General features: G+C 38.7%; 1 protein-coding gene across 1 annotated transcript; it reads right to left on the bottom strand.

The window, feature by feature from the left end:
* Positions 1-3,714: 3,714 nt before the first annotated feature.
* FNIP2 (folliculin interacting protein 2) lies at positions 3,715-20,541 on the bottom strand (the record flags this gene model as incomplete). The annotated part of the gene is made up of 9 exons (XM_010185832.1): positions 3,715-3,793; positions 4,500-4,615; positions 8,347-8,547; positions 9,857-10,013; positions 11,258-12,554; positions 18,297-18,466; positions 18,594-18,740; positions 19,593-19,681; positions 20,311-20,541. Coding segments are annotated over 9 exons (2,487 nt in total), but the record flags the coding sequence as incomplete, so codon positions are not given.
* Between the last annotated feature and the right edge of the window lie 949 nt (positions 20,542-21,490).

The raw sequence follows: 21,490 nt of genomic DNA, 5'->3' as shown, positions 1-21,490 counted from the left end.
GCCGCAAAGAAATAGACCAAAATGATAGCATACATAAACAACTTTAAGAAAAAAACCCACATAGTTTGACATTGGTATTCAGTCATTCCTAAAAAACCTATACTCTCCGAACATGCAATAGCAACATACATTTTTTTTCTACTATGGAAAACCTGCTATGTATGTAAAATTAGCCCACTTGACTTAAATAAAAAAAAGGTCTAGAGTTTATTTGTATATTCAGCAGTTCAGACTTGATGTTGATTTGGCTTCTTTTAACTGAAGTAGAAGTTATACTTGAGGAATAAGTGATCATTTTGAGTAAACTTTATATATAGGAGTTTGGTGTTTCTGAAAAGGTTTTGTGACTTTTAGAGTAAAGATGCATACTGTAGGGAGCAGGGAAGATCAGTCTATAACTCTGGAGTATGCCATTAGGAATGTGAATTACATCAGTCTCTATTCATTTCTTTTGGGCAGAAGGAAGTTGTATACATTAGTTCAGAGAGAACCTGCTTCAATTAAAATGTTTAGATCTTGGTATCAATTTGGGGTTAAAAAAATCCATTTAGATGAAATACTACAATTTAGCAGTTTATTCCTCCCCTCTGTGTATGAAGGTTTAGTCTTGCCTGAAAAAAAAAGCATACATTCTTTAAATTACACTGTGTAAACTGCATTTACGTGGGAAGCTGGAAAGACTGTGCACTCCCACTTAGCCAAGAAAGTATGTATTTAAGCTTACAAAAACCCCTACATAATACTGATAAAAACAACTTTGGAATATTTGAAAATTAAGCTACATTATCAATTTTAAACACATCTGTACATTCATATCACTTTTCATCCTATTATAACAGAAACATGCCCTGAAAATGTCTAACAATACATCTGTAAATACCTACTGCCCTGTCATGCCACAGTAATTTACATAAACGGCAAGATGCTACCAAAACCGAGTTAAAGACTTAAGAGTAAAAAAAAACCCTAGAAGGTGGAATCCTGTCAACTGAGGTAGTACAGTTGGTGGAGAGGAAAATACGTATTTAGCTTTCTTTAGTCTAAAGTCTTTTAAAGGTAATAAACAGCTTTCATTTTGGATTTTCTTTCCCCCAAAACTAAAACACAGTTCATCACATAGTTTCTGAAGAGCAGCAAAATATTAGAGAAAGCAGCAAGAACTATAAAGTTTGTTAGCCTGGACTGAAGAAAATCCAAGTGCTTTTGACCACTGGCTCATATGCCACTTTTAGGTTAATTTGATGTCTTGCCAAAAGGCAGATTAAAAAAAAAATTATTATCTTTTTAAATAGTTCATGTAGTAAAATCAGGTTTACTGATCATGGTACTAGTCTTGAAATCACTGAATGTTGGCCAACCTTTGACTTCCTTAGTAAACTCAATGATGACAAAAGCACATATTTCTATCTTAGCACATATTTCTCTGAAGAACTGTCAGAGTCTGTTCAGATAAAAACCCAATTAATACTTTAAGAGAACTGAAACAGACTTTTAATGAACTAAGCTACTATTTAAGAGTGACATGAAATAAAGAAGGTACATAAGGGTTTCTATACAGACTTAGGGAAGCGGTTTCATCATCCTACACATGTGTACGCACGCATTCTCCATCACAGGCGTATGAGACTTGCTCTATGGTTCTTTCTTCATGTTAACCTCGTGGAATAGAGAGTGGTGTCTGCTAACAGCTATATACAGAGGTAGTTTACTTTCCAGCAGATAGAAGGATTCAGACTAAAGATATGAAAAGTTTGCTTAACTATAAGCAGTAGGAGAAAAACTGAACCATAGAAAGATTTTAGCCTTTTTAGGCAGAATACTAGGGACAAGTACGAAAATGTGATAGAAGAAACATCTGGAATGTTAGTTCAGAAACTCAGCACATAAGGAACAGTTTTAGAAGTGTAGTATCAGAATATTAAGTATCCCTCCACTTGGAAACAACTTCTCTTCACAGTATATCAGCCTGCTTATTTTCCTCAAAAAGCAACACAAGATTAATCAAAACTCCTCCCCATCACATTTAAACAATTCACAATATGCACATTTCATTATTTCACATCATTGAAAGTTTACTGTAGAAAAGTCCAAACATCAAAGTAGTAGGAAGTAAAAACACTTAATAAAAGTGTGTCACTTCAGTGTTAAAAAACTGTAATCACCAACAAGGAGAACTCTTAACTGGTGACCAGGAGTTTCTTACTAGAATTCACTATTTCCAAGCAAATTGTGCTGCTAGTAATTTGCTTGCAAGCTGACAATTTCAGACATCTCTTTCATGCTGGCTCACAACAGAATGGTCCAACACTGAGCCTTCCATTTCTTTAAGAATGTTCGTTTTGATCCATTGTTCTTTCCTCAGTCTGGTCCATAGTTTCGTATCCAGCTTAACAATGTTTTATGCAAAAGTAGTATTTTTTTTTTCACATTCATGTTATCAACCACATGAAAACAATAATATACAAAATTTTATTTTTCTTTCTAGTAACACAGAAGGCCAGTATCAACTAGTGGAGAAGTAGTTTCTGGTCTCAAAGTAGTTAACCTGTTAAGGAAAGGCACCCAGATGATAGTTCAAAGATTTCTGTAAAATCAAAAAGGGTAATTGCAAACATTCATAGTGATATCAAATATTAGGGTCTGCCTTCTGCATTTAATTTTACTTCAAACAATGCTCCTTTTTTATTCCTACTTAGAGTGAGAACTAGTACCTGGGAAAAAAAAAATAATAATTTTGAGTAAAGATTTGGTTGGGGCCTGCTTGTTGTCTTATTTCCCCAGTAAGATTGTCTTCAGTTTGTGCCAATTGCTTGGTGTGCACAGGCATGTTTTAACAGCACTGGTATCATACAGAAGTTTGACAAATTCATAATCCTCAGAGATAGTAATTCTTGGTGACACCAAGACACAGGTTTAGTTCCCAGGACTACAGAAACTCAAAAGAGTTATTGAAGTTGCATCAGCAACAAATGTAAACTTGTAGCAGAAATTCCATAAGGCTTTCCCATAAAATCCCTATCTCAGAAGTCCATTCCATTTCACTTCTAGCCATGGGCTCAATTGAATGCCTCATTAAAAGAGGAGCAGCCACAGTTTTCTTAGCCTCTTGTCCTTTAAGGGAAAAAGTCTCACCACCTCATGCACACCTCCATTCCCACATAACATTCCCTCCCTTCCTTGTTCTGAGCCCATCACCTCTACTATACAAAAATCATGTTTACACTTTGCAAGAAAATCATGTCCCGTGTAATACACTTGTGTACAGGAATGCTATATACATTGTTTACAGCTCCTCCTCCCCAAAAAAGGAACATACACCACACTCAAGTGTATTATTACAAAACCCATTCTAACCCACTTGTTCTTTTAACTGTTACTTCATGGTTTTGAGCAGCGTTTTGGATGACAGTTCCTGGTCTGCCACATTGTGTTAACTTTTGTCCTTTGAATAAAAATAAAATGCAACGATGCAGTCACTTTCTTGATTTAAGTCAGAAGTGAGATTGTAAGAAAAACCTGAATGCCTTTTATGTTATGTAAACTGAAGTCCTCCGATAAAACATCTGGTTGAAATTGGAATTGAAAGGTGGTAGAATGTACAGTCATCACCTGCTTTTCTCAGTGTTCCCCTTTACCAGTGTTTGGCACTTCTGTTCTTCATTCAACATTCCCATTCTCATTACTTTAAAGGAAGGACTACCCTGAGACTTTAATTTATAGGAGTATTTGAGCAACATATGGGGAATAAGTACTTGCTATAGCAGCCAACAGAGGCAAGTCATTTGATTCAATCCTAGAAATTAAACAAAGCGAGACAGAATTTAAAATATACAGTCACCTTCACAAAAGAAGAGAATCATAAGATATTTTACACTCACTTTAAAGAAACTGGAAGTGCCCTGCTATAACTGAGTTCATTGTTTAATTATCATTTATTGCCATTACTCATAACATATCAGTAAAGGTAGGTAATAACATTTAAAGCCAAGAAGTATGCTACTGTAAGTCAAAAGATAGCAGTACTTTATTTTGTGGTATATAATCTTTTGTGGTTAAAAGAAAAGCTTTTATTTATTTGCTAAATCATAAGCCTTAGCTTGTAGTCTTACCAGTCAGTAGTTACCAATAAGCCCAGTTTAAGACAGTACTAAACATCAGCTTACAGAAGACTGTGCCTTTCATGTTTCGAATATAAACTAGTTCACCATATAGTAGTACCAAAAATGAGAAAAAGCTGGAATTATTAATTATTTTGCAGTAACAGTACTAGGAATGTCTCTCAAATACAATGGTCAGTTTCCAAATATTTCCAAATATAAAGCTGTTCAGAGGCCAGGACCCATTTTTACACTGTCTTAGGCACATAAAAGAAGAGAGTGCTCAATATGAAGTAAGAAGCAAGTCCTTGTGGGAACAAGATGTCAACATTCAGGAACTGAGAAGGAAAATAATGGCTCCAAGTTTTGTCATTGGTTAAGAATAATACCTGCAATACTCACCCCAACACAATTCCTAGTTCTTTTACATGCACTCTTGTATGTCCTCGTAGATACTCTGAAAGCATTTTGCTTTTGAGATACATCTCTTGTAGTCTATCCTCAAGATGCATTATGCACTGTAAACACAGATTGAAAACCTCAGAATGGCTTCAGCAAACATGAAAATTTACAGAAATGTAAGCATTCCATTTTAGCTTTTATCTTAGCTAGAACGTCTTTCAAACTAAATCTCCACTACAAAATCTAGAAGAGGCAACTGTTTTTATTACAGCTGTGTTAGCATTAAACAGTTACACTACTCCCTCAAAGAGGAACCCCTCACAGAATGAGACATTCCAGCTTTCTCGAGCAGCAAGTTTGTTGCACAAATTGCACACCCATTTTCCACTCAAGCCAGTCACAGTGTTTCTGCTGACTTAAATAGTTTTAACCAGGTTCAAAGACACTCAAGACATCTTACTAAGAATCAAACCAGAATACTTGGATCAAGACATCTTTGTTACAAGTCAGTACTATTTTTTCAGTTTAGACAACAGCTCCTAAAGTTACAACTCTAGCTCTAGGGATCTGCCATTCAAGAAACTAAGATTCAAGAAATGGAAGACACCAATATCTTATTTGCATGAAATTACAGCTCTTTTGCTCACTACTTTACTGTAGAAGCTAGGTTATAAATCCTTTTTTAGGCATTTGTTTTTATTAGTCCCAGGTACTTCTAGCTTAAGATTGCTTAAACATTTGATACTGTTTCCCAAAAAGTAATGGTTCAAATTGAAATACCAATTTAATTACTCCCCTTTTCTTTCAGCAGTAGCATGCTAGAAATGCATATTATTTTAAAATACAGTCATGGGATGCACAGTAATTTCTCATACTCTAACTGCTGGAGTGCAGATGAACCTTGGCTTGAAAAATGGAGAGGGCTGTTGGGTTTTTTTGGTAAGACAAGGTGAGTAAGCAGGACATCTTCACAAGGTGAGTAGGTAGGATGTCTTATCAGGTATTATGTTCTAGGGCAAAAGGTACATTCAATTTGATATATTCCTTCTTTCCACAGGGATGACCATTGCAAAAAAGTTAAAGTAGTTCAGCTCTCCAAACACAAGCAGAACCTCACATTATCAAATGTATAATCATCCAGCAGGCATAGACAGCAATTAGAAACAGTAGCAGTAAATAGCTTCAAGCTGTCATCCAATGTACTTCTCGAGTTGAATGAAAACCGTAAGTATTAGAAATGAGATCCTGTGAAACCAGTTTTGCTAATAAAAAATAAAAAGCAAAAAGATGACTCATGCTTGTAGGTAGCCTACCATGTATTTTTTTGATGGTCTGGAGCAAGATTTTTAGTGATTCTCTGAGGTTATATCAGGTCTTAATCATGGAAGGTAAAGAGGCACCTCTAAAAAAATGTGCTACATAGTAGTAGAATAACTTCCACTAGTGGAGGAAAGACAAATGGTTTTTGATAGTAGTTTGATGTATTTGCTTCAAGCAAGGTTTCACTTAAGTCATTATAATCATAACACTTTCTGATTCTAGCCAAAAGGGAAATATTCTTATCTTTTCCATTACAGGTAAAAGCCTATAAGCACTTCCTCAGGTGATTCAGAGGAGCATGCAGCTGACTCACTACTTCTAGCAGTTCAAGATATTTCAATTCCATTACTCGTGCTAAAGAATTAATTTATTTTTTTTAAGTTGTGAGGAAGTAAGGAAGAATCCTGTATTATTCTAAAAGAGAGATTCTTTCCATAAGACTATCTGCTACTCCTGAATGCCAGAAAAGAATTAAAAGACATTTTTCCTTATGAGCTCAGTACATGATGCCAATTTGTTCAAAATGTCCATGGTAAGCGAGGTACAGATTATTTTTTTTAATGTTAGCTTCCCTTGCAGTTTTTCCAATTTAGTAATGGAAATTACTATTAAGTACAATTACAATTCAGTAATTTCCATTTAGTAATGGGAAAAAAAAAGTCAAATCACTTCTAGAATTAGGAAAGTAGCTTAAAGTGAGTTTAAAGGTGCATGTAAAGCTTTTGACATATTGCTGACATGGAGCAGTTGCTATCATTTCCCTCTCACCATGGCATACCGCAAAGCTCTCTGCAGTATGGTTACCAGTCTGAAGTGCCACAACAAAGATATCACCACTTGCCTTTCATCTGGTCTCAAGTCGGGTTTTGTTTTCTGTTGCACCACAAAAAAACCTCAAAACAAAACAAAACAAAAAAACCCCAAACAATAAAACCCACCAACCAAAAAACTTATTTATCTAAACAATAACTGCATGTAAAGAAACAAACACTCCTAAATGAAACTTGAAACATACTGCATTATGCTCATCTCTGATCGATATTAGTATACATTTTTTGGTCAAAATTTAAATCAAAACAATCACAATAAAAATGTCACACTTCTCTCCCTAGAGTTTAATGGAAGACTTGATTTCCATGCATCAATGGTTCTGTTTTAGCAAAGAGCTGTAAAATCCACTGACAGAAGGATCAAAGTGTCTCTAATGCGGATTACAGAAAATTTACAAACTTCTTGCACTGTCACTTCACTATTTCTTTTTGTAAGAAATTAAAAAAGCCTTGAAAAATATTCCACCTCCAAACCTCTCCCACACCACACAAAGCATACAGAAATCGCATACATAAACCCCAAAGCAGCATTGGAGAGAACACTTCTGTTGCAGAATCAACTATTCAGTTTAATAATGCGAGAATTTACCGGTACTATTGTGAAAGTGTTAGGATATAATTTTAATGAAAGTTGTGTATTTACTGATGCCCAGAAGAATCCAGAGACAACACTGACAATGTACTCAAGTATTTCGCATAGCACTTGACTTCAAAAACTTAGCATAAACAATGCCACTAGTTTAATTCAAAACTGTGCCAACTAATACTATTTACAGCTGTTAGTCTTGAGTGCTATCTTCCTCTTCCATCTGATAGCACAGTTATTACACAGGCTCCTAAAACATTTCTCAAGGCTATCTGCTGAAGGACAAAGTGATTTTGTTAATTGAAGAAGGAGTGATTACTGAAAAAAACACCCCATCTCCTCTCACCTACAATCATGCATTGAAAACTGTGTTATAATTACCACTGCAGGTAATTTTGTTGTAATAAGCAAAACCAGCATTACTGATTTGCTCTGATGAACTCCACTACTAATGAGGACAGGAAAGGATATTGTGGGACAAGGAGTATGCAATATGACAAAGGAATGTCCCCTGCTGCAACCCACCCCCATGTGTTTTCAGGTTTCAATCTACTCCCAGCAATGCTACGGAGACATCAGCAAGGCCATCCAAGAGAGCACTTGCTGACAGGGTTGGCTGAAATATGCAAAAAACAGAAGGGTCAAGAAACACATGCACACACAATTATTTGGGGAGAAGAGAGAAGAGGGGTTGGATAGAAAGCCTAAGAATAGAAAACTGTATGCTAGGAACAGGCTTGGGTACATGGAAGTTTCAACGACATAAAGAGTAGAAGTGTGGAAATTACACAAGCAAAAAACGTAAAAGCCAAATTTAAGAATCCTAATCATAAACATGTGAGGACCATGCTAAAACTGTTTAAACAGCTTTAGTTTTGGCACATGTATATTGGAATAGCTAAGTTTAATCTGATCTATTAGATGTAAATTGCAGATAAGACAGGCTATCTTACTGGACTGTAGCATGCATTCTTTTAAATATGTTGTACCAACTCTGCATTATTTCAGGCATTAGTTCATTGGTATAGCAACACAGTGTACAAAACTCTGTGTCTGCTATCTAAGCTAAGCAATTTTCATTAGCTTCAGTCTTCAGTAAAGAAATACTTACAAAGTCAGCTGGGACATTGAGTTTGTAAAGCTGCAAAACAGACTGCAATAAACTGGATACTTGACTCGAAACCAAAACATCTTTGCCTAACTTCATATTGTCCATCATCTTTTTCTGGCTTGTAGCTATTTGCACATTCCATTTATCTGTGTCTGCAATAATGCAGACAGCTTCTGCTATGGGCTCATCTAGCACTGGATGCTGCAACAGATACAAAATACAAACATTATGTAACACTTTCAAATACATTTCCACAGCAGTTTGAGGCTCCACTTTTATTTACACTGAAGCAGAAAATACAGTGATCCAGTGAATGTTTTATCCAATGGGAAACTAAAGGCATTTCAAAAACAACAACAACAAATACCAACTTCAGTGACAGAGATTACATTCAGCAACATTGGGTCAGTTAAGCCTTAACTGCCAATTTAATCAAGGCATTTTCATTTAAGTAGTGCTTCAAAAATCACTACTCCATTTTTTTTTCTTCAAGTATTCCACCTTCCCTGAAAAGGTAAGTTTCTTCCAAAATGAAAAGAAAATAATTATACTGATCCAATGATGGCAAAAAATACATTTAATGTTTCAGAGATGTGAGGGATTTCACTATGTATATTCAAGGCAGAGTAGAATGAAGATACAGTATTGTATTAGACCAATCTGATGTTGTCTAAAGAAGTTACACACACATGCATCACTGTTTTGGATAGTACATGAACTCATTCCACCAGAATGATTCTTAATTGCTACAGAGAGAAGCTGTTGACAATTACTAGATAAACAAGTGAAATTGCATACCAAGGGGAAACAGCTACTTTAGTGAAAGACTAGTTATAAATTAATTATATAATTTAGGAGCACCTAAAATAGAGTAAGAGTCTCCTCTCTTCTCTGGAGACATTCAAAACCCGCCTGGATGCGTTCCTGTGTGACCTGGTCTAGGTGATCCTGCTCTGGCAGGGGGGTTGGACTGGATGATCTTTCGAGGTCCCTTCCAACTCCTAACATTCTGAGATTCTGTGAACATGGCAAAGTTCTTACCTATAGACAGTTACTTTCTGTAGTCAGTAATTTCTACTACAGTTTGGTATCATTTAGGCCCCCACAAGACCTCACCTCCTTTGTAACACATGTCACTAAGTGGCAAAATGTTTCAATTTGAATATAATTTTAATGAAATACAGATAATTCTGTCTGCTATTGTGACTGAAACAAAAAGCAGTTTGAGAGGGTTTTTTACTTGTTTGTAACTTGAAGTTGCAAATAATTCTTCTTGTGTTTATTTTTGAAGAGAAGCCTTGAGAGAGTATAAGGGAAAGCACATGTGATTCCTGTGTGAACATGCTTTGCACACAATGAATTAAGGACTTGTATCTTTCAAGAAGACAGATATGTCATGTGTCAGGTTAAGAACAGGTAAAATGAAAGAAACTTATTCCAAGGACCTGCTTCCGTAGATGTCAGTAATATCACAACTCCTAATAGGACTCAGAACAATGTTCTAACTCACATGCATTGCATGAAGTAGGTCTGACAGTAGACACTGCTTGAGTTTTTCATCATTGCTTATTCCATGCAGCACCAAATCAGGTATATACGTATGACAGTAACCACCTAGAAGTGATCTTCCAAAGTTTTTCACACATTGACTGCTGATTGTATGTGACCTGAAATACAGCAATACAAAGCAGGTAAGATTCTTGCTTGACAAACTGCATTCAGACTTTAAGTGAAGGGTTTATCACTCTTGCTTCTACTGCAAACATTAACCAACAACTATACTCAAAATACAGTATATCAGTAAATGGTGCTATTGAAACAAGGATTTTATAAGCTGAACTTTAACAATGCATTAATTCCTTCAAATTTATGAAAAGGCAAATCTACACATGTTAGAGCTTGTGGTATGTATGAGCTTCCTGTTCTGCAGCTAACAGGTTTGCTACAATTGAGTTATCTCCAACTCAGTCCAAGCAGCAAACTCTTTCTAGATACCTACCTTAAGCATCAGTAAGCTCCATGTGCACCTGCAAAGCTCAAGTTTTCAAGTAGGATGCCCTTATTTATTTCAAATCTGTCTTTGTGTGGGATAAATACAGAAGATTGGTGAGGATTGTAAAAACACTCAAGTGACTTGCAGCTGGGCTGTCAAAAAACATATATATTGTACTAATTGCTGTTTAGTCTTTTATGCTTGACAAGTAGAACCACTGTGCTTAGGTAACATAGGCTTGCAATAAACTCAAGAGGCACTCTATCTAACATGCTTAGGATTCCTGCCCTGCTGTGGGAAAGATCAAAGCACAACAGTGCAAAACTACACCAGATAAACATCCTTAAATACAGGCGAAAGCAGCAGTTTGGAAATCTCTCACTCTGGCCCTTGCAAGAATCAAGCCTCAGTGCTTGCATTCCTACTTGCGTGCTTCTGGCCAGGTGCTACTTCAGAGATTCCTCGTTTCACAAGGTACCGAGAATAAATATGCTCTGTCTCATCTATGGTTTTATGGCTGCTCCTGCAACCTGCCTGTGTCACCTCACACGCTTTGATTTGTCAAATATGTCAAAAATAAACAGTTATCAGTTTAAGCAAAGCTGAAGTTTTGCTTGTCCTCAGATGTTCTGTCTACATGTCTACAACATTAGAAGTTTCAGGCAGTTTCTATTAAAAAGTTTTATCACTTTTTATTAGACATTTGAAGAACACCTTTGTCACAAAACTTCAGTACCTTGGCTTTCTTTTTGCCAAGTCTGTTTACAAGAATCCTAACCACATCAACACTGCCTGTTACGGATTTATTTACAAGAAACTTGGTCAAGATCCCAGAGGATTTCAGAATTAAAACCCCAAACATTTCTACAGTAGCAACAGCATTTGACTCCATTTAGTTCTAAATTTAAATTCCTTTACCTTGGTAAAGGAAGTTCCACTTCTGCAAACTCTTCATGTCTTCTGCTGACATTATCAAGATGCATTTCATCAGGCATACAACAATCACCTTCTTCATCACTGGCTCCAAGAGCACTGTCTGAACTCTCGTTCCTTGGAATGTCCCCTTCAGCTCTGAAGGGGATTTTCCTTCCAGCATCCCCATAGGGGACATCTTTAGCACCTACTTCTATGCAGCCAGGGGAGTAATTCTCCAGATTGTCCAGACTGCTAGAGCATAAAGCTCTAGTTTCTTTCAAGCTTGGCAATTTTGCAATTTCTATGTTATCTGTGGGAAAAAGTGGTTCACTAGATACTGTGTTCACTAAATTCATTTCAGTTCCTTTACTTTTCATATGTTCATTAAGTACACTCCCCTTCCCCTCACAAGGTGAGACATGTGCATAACAAACATTATGTTTACCAAAGGGTATAAAGGCAGCTTCACAACTTTCTTTTTGATTCTGGGAAGCAGAATCAACACTCAGACTTATGGAACTTGAGGCACAATGAATCACCTCTGGATTTTTTCCAAATGCCTTCAGATTTTCTTCCATTTCTCTTCTGCGAGTTTCTAAGTCTGACTCTGGTGATGCAGAGCTCCCAATATGAAAGGTGACTTTTTCCAAGTGTGAACTCCTGTGACTAGATCTTTCAGGACAAGGTAAGGCAGATGACCTACTAGACAATTGCTTCTCTATTTTTCTCTCATTCTGGTTCTTGCTCTTCTTTATATCCACTAAATCTTCCAGTTTAGATCGCTCTTCAAACTGGTAGGATACAATTCCTCTATCAGTGACAGTTGTTTTCCTACCGTCAGCTGTTCCTTTGTGGAAACTGCTAGTTAGACAGTCAACAGACACTTGAGAGTTCTGACTGGTCTTTCCTATTGCTTCTCTCTTCTCTTCTGAAGAGGTCGGGACTGCATCTGTACTTTCTGGGTCACGTACCCACTCTGCAATACAATTATTCTTACTTCCATCATTCTTTGGAGGTAGGATTGGAGGCACAAGAGCGGGTTCATTTTTAACAGTGACAACAACATAATCAGACTCCTCTACCTCTCCCTTTTCTAATGCAGTTGTGATCTTGCTTCCATTTAGAACTTGCTCTCCTTCTCCAGCCTTCCCACTCCATGTCAGCTGATTTTCCTGCAGCTCAGAGCACCGAATAAAGTAAGTCAGAACATAGAGCAAGCTCTGCACCAGCTCCTTGCGTTTCCCAACAATAACAGTTCGAGTTAATCTAACTGGAGAGCCTATAGCACCGTAGAGGTCACCTATACAGGAAAACAAAAATGTCACACATTCATTTTTTGGTTGTCATACAAGCTATTCAACACATTAAACTGTTTTAAATTCAACACATTTTAAACAGCATTTACTATGGACACAAATCAGACAGTTTCTTTCTCAGTAAGTTTATAAAAGTATAAAATAAAGAATAACAAAAGAAGTCTTCTAGCACTCCTGGCTTATGTCCAGAAGTGTTTTGGTGTTCTTGTGAGACATTAGCTGCTATTACTCAGCTTCTTTCTGTTCAAAGCTACTAAGGTTTTTATTTACATGATGCGTACAAGCTATTACCACCTCAAAACTGACACAACAGGGGTTGAAGAGGAATATAGATCCAGCTAAACTCCGCAGCCAGCTATACTAATTTCTATTTTTCTACTCATTTTCTTTCATATCAAAGTTATTCTGTTTCATTGCAAACACTTTTTGTGTTTAATACAAGAATTTTTATACTGATAAAACCTAAATGCTATTTTTCAGGACTAAGATAAAAAAAAAAAACCAAAAAAGGATTCAATATTAGCATAATAAATAAGGTTTTGAAAAATGACACATGTAACTACCTTAATGGACAAGGCACATGCACTTCTGTGTACTTTGAGGCAAGCTCACTAACATGAGCATTTATCTTTTGCAGGGGGTGGTGGAGAATTAGTAAATATATTCACTACCTAAAATACAACTGTAATATGAAAGATAGGTACCAAAACAATCCAAGTTTCCCCAAGAACTGCTCATTTGCCAGCTCATTTATCCCAAAGATACGCTTTTTTAACAGAACTAAGATCATACATATCCTACTTGCAACATATTTGGCTGGGAGATGGGTAGCTATCTTCCAGCTGTCTATAATCCTCTATCAGCTGCTGAAGGGCTTCTATTCCAAAGTTCTGAGAGAAGTAAACATAGATAGCCAATAAGGGAATGTTCACATGCTGTACCAGACAAAGATCACAGAATGGTCTGGGATGGAAGGGACCTTAAAGAGCATCTAGTTTCAACTCCTCTACCATGGGCAGGGACATCTCCCACTGGACTGGGTTGCTCAAAGCCTCATCCAGCCTGGCCTTGAACACTTCCAGGGAGAGGGCATCTACAACTTTCCTGGGCAACCTGTGCCAGTGTCTCACCACCCTCACAGTAAAGAAATTCTTCCTAAAAATCTAGTCTAAATCTACCCTCTTCCAGTTTAAAACCATTCCCCCTTATCCTATTGCTACCTGCCCTTGTAAAAAGTCCCTCACCAGCTTTCCTGTAGGCCCCCTTCAGGAACTGGAAGGCTGCAATAAGGTCTCCCTAGAGCCTTCTCTTCTCCAGGCTGAACAGTCCCAAGTCTCTCACTTCGTCTTCACACAGGGCAGCTGGTTCAGCCCTCTGATCATTAAGTTGAGTTTTTCATCAACTGACATCCCCAAGTCCTTCTCCTCAGGACTGCTCTAAATCCAATCTCTGCCCAACCTGTGGTTATGCTTGGGATTGCCCTGACCCAGGTGCAGGACCTTGCACTTGGCCATGTTGAACTTCATGAGGTTGGCTTGGGCCCACCTCTCCTGCCTGTCCAGGTCCCTCTGGATGGCATCCCTTCTCTCCAGCATATCTACACAGCTTGGTGTCATCTGCAAAATTGCTGAGAGTGAATTCGATCCCACTGTCCATGTTGCTGACAAAGATGTTAAACAGCACTGGTCCCAGAACCGAGCCCTGAGGAACACCACTTGTCATTGGTCTCCATTTGGACGTTGAGTGGTTGACCATCCGGCCAATTCCTTATCCAGTGAGTGGTCTGTCCATGAAATCCATTTTTCTTCAATTTAGTGACCAAGATGTCATGGAGGACAGTGTTGAATCCTCTGCACAAGTCCAGATAGATGATGTCAGTTGCTCTTCCCTTAATCACCAATGCTGTAACTCCATCATAAAAGCCCACCAGATCTGTCAGGCACTATTTGCCCTTGGTGAAGCCGTGTTGGTTACCACCAATCACCACATCTTCCTTCTCTGTGTGCCTTAGGAGGGCCATCAGGAGGATCTGCTCCATGATCTTGCCATGCACGGAGGTGAGACTGACTGGCCTGTAGTTCCCTGGGTCTTCCTTTTACCCCTTTTTGAAAATGGAGGTTATGTAGCAGGAACTTCACCAGACTGCCATGACTTTTCAAATATCACAGATAGCAGCTTGGCAACTTCATCCAACTGTTCCCTTGGGACCCACAGATAGATCTCGTTTGGTCCCATGGACTTGTGTGGATTCAGGTTCTTTAGATGGTCTCAAACCTGATCTTCATTTACAGTGGGCAGATCTTCCTTCTCTCACTCCCTACCTTTGCCTTTTGTAACTCGGGCGGTGTGGGTAAAGCCCTTGCCAGTGAAGGCCAAGGCAAAGAAGTCATTGAGCACTTAAGCCTCCTCTGTATCCCTCATGATCAGTTCTCTATTTTCCTTCCAGAGAGGGTCTACTTCTTCCCTAACTTTCCTTCTATCACTGATGTACCTGTAGAAATTCTTCTTCTTCCCCTTTATGTTCCTGGCCAGATTTCATTCCTTCATGCCTTCCTCCTTCTTGGGGTGCACTGCTCCTGGACTCAGAGGAGATGGTCCTTGAATATCAACCAGCTTTCTTGGGCCCTTCTTCCCTCCAGGGCTTTATACCATGACACCTTGTCTAGGAGATCCCTGAAGAGACTATAGCCTGCTCTCCTGAAGTCCAGAGTGGTGAGCTTGCTGTGCAACCTTTTTGCTGTCTTAAGGATCTTGACAGAACTCTACCATTTTGTGGTCACTGCAGCCAAGGCTGTCCTTGAGCTTCACATTGCTCACAACTCCTTGTTGGTGAAGACAAGGTCCAGCATGGCACCCCTTCTTGTGGGTTCCTCTACCACTTGGAAGAAGAAGTTGTCATCAACTCATTCGAGGAACCTCTTCAATCACCGGTGCCCTGCTGTGTTGTACTTCCGGCAGACATCAGGGTGGCTGAAATACTCCATGAGGACCAGGACTCGTGCACGCAAGGCTGCCCCTATCTGTTTATAGAGGGCCTCATCAACTTGGTCTTACTGGTCTGGTGGCCTGTAGCAGACCCCCACTTATGATGTCACCTTCCCCTGCCTTCCCATTAACCCTGACCAAAAGCTCTCTGTTAGCTCCTCACCCTGCCCAAGGTGGAGCTCCATGGATTCCAGCTGGTCCTTAGTGTAGAGGGCTACACCTCCTCTTCTTCTCCTCTCTGCCTGTCTTTCCTAAAGAGTTTATATCCATGTATGTAGATGTGTTAACTCAAGAAATGCTCACTACCAGATTGATTGAACCCAGCTTCACCTGACATTCAGTACAGAACTCCCACTAAATGTCTTTTCTTAACCAAACTGTGGCAGATAGGAGAAAACCAGCAAAAGCTCAATTTTCTTTAGCCAGCCTAAGTTTTCACTTTGAAAGAAGGCTTCTCTGGCTTGACGCTTCATCAGCTACCTGCTTATCTACCAGATTTTCGGTACCAGGTTTTATGTGCCAAGTCCTTGCTGAAGGTTACTCAAATGCTTTATAGTGAGTTTACCACCAGGATTTTGTACTAGACCTCAAGAAGCAACACTGAATGGAAGTTATAATCAGAGCTTCAGGAAGGTTTGTACTAAAGGCAAGGGGACCTCTGGTTTCAACATGAGGAGACTAAAATAGGCAAGAAAAAAAACAAAAAAAAACCCACACAAAAAAAACCTCAACACACCACCAAAAAACAAAAGCCCAACACATTTATGCCCAGCCTTCTCTTTGCTGTACAGAACATAAAAGGAATAAGGCTCCTGATTTCACTCAAAACAAGGACCAACGAGACAGTAATTCCATGGCTGTCACTTACTGCCTCTGCTCCCAAGATCTGCCATTTCCAATGATGTCAGTGCTGCACTGGAGAGGCTGCTATGTGGTGGCATCAGTATGCTTCCTTTCCCCAGTTAAGGACACCCTTGCAACTTGCAACTAGCCCCATAGCCTAACATGCTAGCAAGTTCATTCCTCAGTAATGGAAACTGGCCTTCGGACTACTTCGCTGGAAATAACCTCCAATGTCTGGTAGCCCACAAGGACTAGCATTTTGGAAAGCAAATGGGGAAATATTTTTTTACCTTCAAGTTGAGTACAGTTGCTATGGAAATCAGATTCAGGGTTAATGTTCATTTGCATAACTGACATTTATAGAAAGCCATTACCAGTAAGACAGTATAAAGAGTCAAAGCTGTGGTCTTAAAACATACTAATGCCTACTGTTAAGGCCGTTAGATTGAAGCTGATGTTTAAGACAGTATTATGTCTTTCTGATAGGGGTACTTATAGTTGTATCAGTATGTAATTGTAATTGATATGTAATATGTAATGAGAACATAGGTCTGGAAAGACAGGTACATCAAAATCCTTTCCTTAATAAAAAGTAATTTTCATTTTAAAGCACTAAGCCCCATGATTTTTTATTTTTTCCCCTCTCTTTCTAAAGAAGGACACCAGCAGAGGGCAACATCTTACTTTCATTATCAGCTACCGCAACCAGCTAATAGTGGCTTCTGGGCTTTTAAAGAACAATACCAAACCAGAAGGCATTTTGAGTTCACGCACTTACAACTTGACAGGGCCAATACTGGTAGCAACACATAGCCTGGGAAACTGAGAAGAGTAACAGATTCCAGACCAGTAACCAACAGTGGCTCCTGAGACTGATCACAAGAGCTACTGCCTATCTTATGCCAGTCTAGCTGGTTTTTTTTAACACAAGGCCTGACTCCATCTTCAACACCCTGAGCAAGCTTCTGTTTTCCCCTACAAGTCTAATGCATTACTCGTCTGCATAGTCTTTTAAAAGATTCCCTAAAACAGGAAACACTTCTACTACAATTACACGGCCAAGTTAGCAATTCTTGGTCTCATGAAGATTACCGAGAACAAACATAACTGAGACAATTAGCAAGAAATACGACCTGCAGCACAATGTAAAAGTCACATAATTGTTTCAGTGTGCATGTGTTATTTTACATGGTAATATAGTATATCAGTTAATGTTAAGGCGGATCTGATGTCAGACACACAGTTGATGTCAAGAAGAGGAGAAATTTTCAATGATTTAACACTAGAAGCATTATTATCTCAGCTCTCACTCACCTACTCATTTGACAACAGTTGCTTAAACCCATGTATCAAGATACTCATAAGCTATAAAATATTTGTCAGAGAACAACCTGAGGAGCTGGGCATAGAAAGAAAGTCTTGGCTGAAGTCCACTCACATAACTATGAATGAATGGAGGTACCGACAGTTGCCACATTTCTACTCTGTTGTCTTGATGTCAATCCTAGTTCTGTGAGAAACAGATAAAATGAGCTAGCCAGGGCAATTTTGACTACAAAGGACCTCCAAGGCCCAGAGAACTCCCGTTTCCTCTTGTTCTTCCCAAACTGCTCAGATCATTCACAGCACTTGCACCCTCTTAATACTTCTATACCAGTCAGGGAGTGTAACAGAGTATGACAACAAAGGACAAAAGCAGAGCATTCAGGCTACGCAAACAGGCCTCCAAATGCTCTATTAAACCAGACACAAGACATCTGTTGGTAGCTTTACGCAGCTTACAATGAAGCATATCAGCAAATGCTACCCGGATCACAAGGTCTTATCTTAGATTAGAGGAGTAGATGCAGGAAGATGCTAGTTATAGAGAAGTCTCAATCTTTCCATTTACTACTGACCGAGCTGTGCCCAGAGAGGGTTATATGGATGGGATTTTTCCAGCATGTTCACAGACTGTGATGTGCGCTTCTCAGAGAAGGCCTTTATGGGAGGATGGTCAACCGGCATTACTGTTGGGACCCAAGCCAGATGGTATGTCAGCACCGCAGTTAACAAAGCTGCAAAAAACCTAGGGAAAAGAATATGACCAAAGTAATACCAGCAAAATTAAGTGCTTTAACAGATCCACATGCACTGGGAAGTAGACAAACTTTTTTTTTTTTTTTTTAAGAAAAAGGAGGTGGGGGAAAGCTTACTGATTTTTGTTGATCTGTTCTATCAGAAATGTAAATTCTTTAAGAAAACGCTGGCATAGCTGATTCTTTTCCATGGTGCTAGATGTCATATTAAGCCACACAGGCTCTGCAATCCTTGGAACAGAATACAGGTTCCAGATGGTAACTCTGCTCAGAGAAAATTTCCCAAAAGTAAGTGTTAACATGCATATTTCAATTTTGCAATTACAAGTAGCCTCTTTCCCCTTCTATTGTCCATGTATTTATTGATTTTAAGATCAAGGAGACTAAGCAGATTGGAAGAGTTTTCCAGACACACTAACCGTCCTGTCCCACAACACTAGTCTGTTTAATTCAGTGTACCAGTAACTTAGTGTCTTCACATAAATTACATATTTGTTTTCCCTTTCTTGCATTCCCCTGTGTATTTGCATTCAGAGAAACAATTCAGAAATCATTTTGAGGGGGGAGAAAATTCATTCTGTTCAATGCAGTGATTTGATTTCACATTCCAAACATTACAGAAGCTCCATTCCACTAAAGCCCTGTTTCTCTCTATCTCTCTCTCCTGGGCTGCCTTTCTCAATCTCTGGCCATTCCTTCCCTTCTTAGATACCAAAAAAGAGCCTTTGACAGCAACTTTCTTGTCAGTTAAACTGTTCAGTATCTGTGGCTAGGAGTAGACAGTTCGTCTGCCTGAATACATCAATCCACTCCTCTGTACAGGCATCAGCAGAAGCCAACTCTTGATGAGATCTTAAAGACAAAGTGACAGTCCCAGGTACAGGCAAGTGCAACAGCACTACTTTTACTCTCATTCTGAAAACAGCTGAGCTGGTTTTGATAAAGTTGTCTAAAAACACCTACTCAATACCCAACACAGAAAATTCATTCGCATTAACTTCAAGACTGGCTAAATTACAAGACCCTGCATTCAGTTGCTTAAAACTGGAAGTGACAAATATCTTTAGAGAGGCATGAGAAAAGCTCTCCTTGTAATTAAGGATTCCATCAACTCACCTGAATTCTCCCAGGGCATCCATGACACGGCTGATATAAACCTGCACTCTTTGGCTGGATTCTGCTATTTTTCTACACGATATCATGGCCTTGATTAAGAGTTAAAGACACAGAACAGCTTCTTAAAGGATTTGCATTCATCTTTTTAAGCATCATTAACATGTCAAATTAACTAAGATCTAGCCCCAGTGCTAGCTGCCAACCTCCTTCCACCCCATGAGAGACCAATCCCTAAGACTGGACATGGGTAGAGAAGAGAACATTTTTGAGAGAGTTGGGAAGACAGCAACAAACATTGTGTCTCTCTTAGTGACTACATGAAAGGAAAGAATATCATCATTTCCACTGTCTCCAGGGAGCCAAGAAAACCTCACAGTGAAATATGGTAAGAAGGAAAGAAAAAGAAAAACCACCCCTAGCATAAAACTTTCCAAACAAAACAAAAACAAAAAAGCAACTAAACAAACACATCCATCCCGCAAAAAAAAACCAAACCAAAACAAAAAAACCCCAACAACCACCAAAAAACCCTAAAAAAACCACCTCTTTTTCAGAAAATGCTGAATTTCTACACTGAACTCGGGCTCAAGACTACATGTGTAAGGAGGAAAGGAAGCTTGAAACCACACACCTTCCCCCACACTTCATGTATTAGATTCTAGAGTACTTCAATCTGACACTTATTTTTTCCACATTAAGTCACACAATTATTCTGTACCTTTTCTATTGCATATTTCAGCTTGTTCATGTGAGATTCAAAAAGAGGAAAGTGTGAGAAAAAGAAATCCTGAAAGTTTCTCTGTGCTTCTTCTTTGTTAGGTAGAGAAAAGATTATGCTGATTGCAATTTTTTTCCTCCGAACCACTGCAGGATTGGAGCTGCAGCTTTCATCAGCCATACTAAACATTTCTTCAGTGGACCTGTAAGAAAGTTTTGTTAAGACAGTTACCTATGTGCTGAGAGGTAATTAGTCTTCTATCCATCTCTCCATATATAGTAGAAGGTAATTCACTCTTAGGTCTTCCTTGACTGACTACATAAGACTTTGACATCAACTGTCTCTGAACAGAGGACACTCAGCATTTTGATAGATAAGACTTATGTTTGCTCAGACAGGAGGAAGGCAACCCTCAAAAAGGCAACAGAGCTACTACAAACTACTTCATTCTGGATTTACCTTTAAGGGAAATTAAGGAAAGGGAATGGACAAACAAAATCATTAGCAAAAACGGTTAATGGTAATTTCAGAGCTGTAAACCGCATCCAGCACTCAAGCTCCTGCCTAGGTGCTCAGAGGTTTGTCCATCATGCTCTTGCATCTGCACTGCTGCTCATGAGAGAAGTTGGGAAACAGATTCCCAAAAAACTCTTCCAGCATCTTAAGATGGATGTTTTAAGGCACTTAACCATCCAAAAATAAAACTTTCTATTTTCTGACATTCAAAATATCACCATTTAGTAATTACTGTGAAAACACCTAAAAATACACTTGTGCGTAGCTCAAAGTTGGATATAGTTCAGTTTAAAATGCTTTGTTTTCTGCTAAAAAACCCCCATCCAAACAATTCTTATTTTACAAACATTATATTTTCCCAAGTTGAGTTTATTAACTTGAAAGTTCGGTCATATTTCCTTCAACAGTTACTCCACTTTTCAACATTACACGTGGGTTGATAGTGGGATCAATACTGCTCAATATTTTCATTATCAGCCTGACCTGTGGATCAAAACACACCCAGAGTGAGTTGCAGATTATGCCAATGGGGGAAAATGGCCAGTACATGTGAGGGCACTGTCCACTAGGGCTGTGGATTTTCAAGATTTTCAAGACTCAATTAGACAAGTTCCACAGCAGCCTAATCTATTCGGTTGGCCAAAAAGTAATTGCTTTTTTGATG

This window comes from Mesitornis unicolor, unplaced genomic scaffold, assembly GCF_000695765.1.
Source record: "Mesitornis unicolor isolate BGI_N332 unplaced genomic scaffold, ASM69576v1 scaffold5906, whole genome shotgun sequence".
NCBI lineage: Eukaryota > Metazoa > Chordata > Aves > Mesitornithiformes > Mesitornithidae > Mesitornis > Mesitornis unicolor.
Note: the sequence above shows the minus strand (reverse complement) of the source record. Positions and strands in the feature narration are given on the sequence as shown.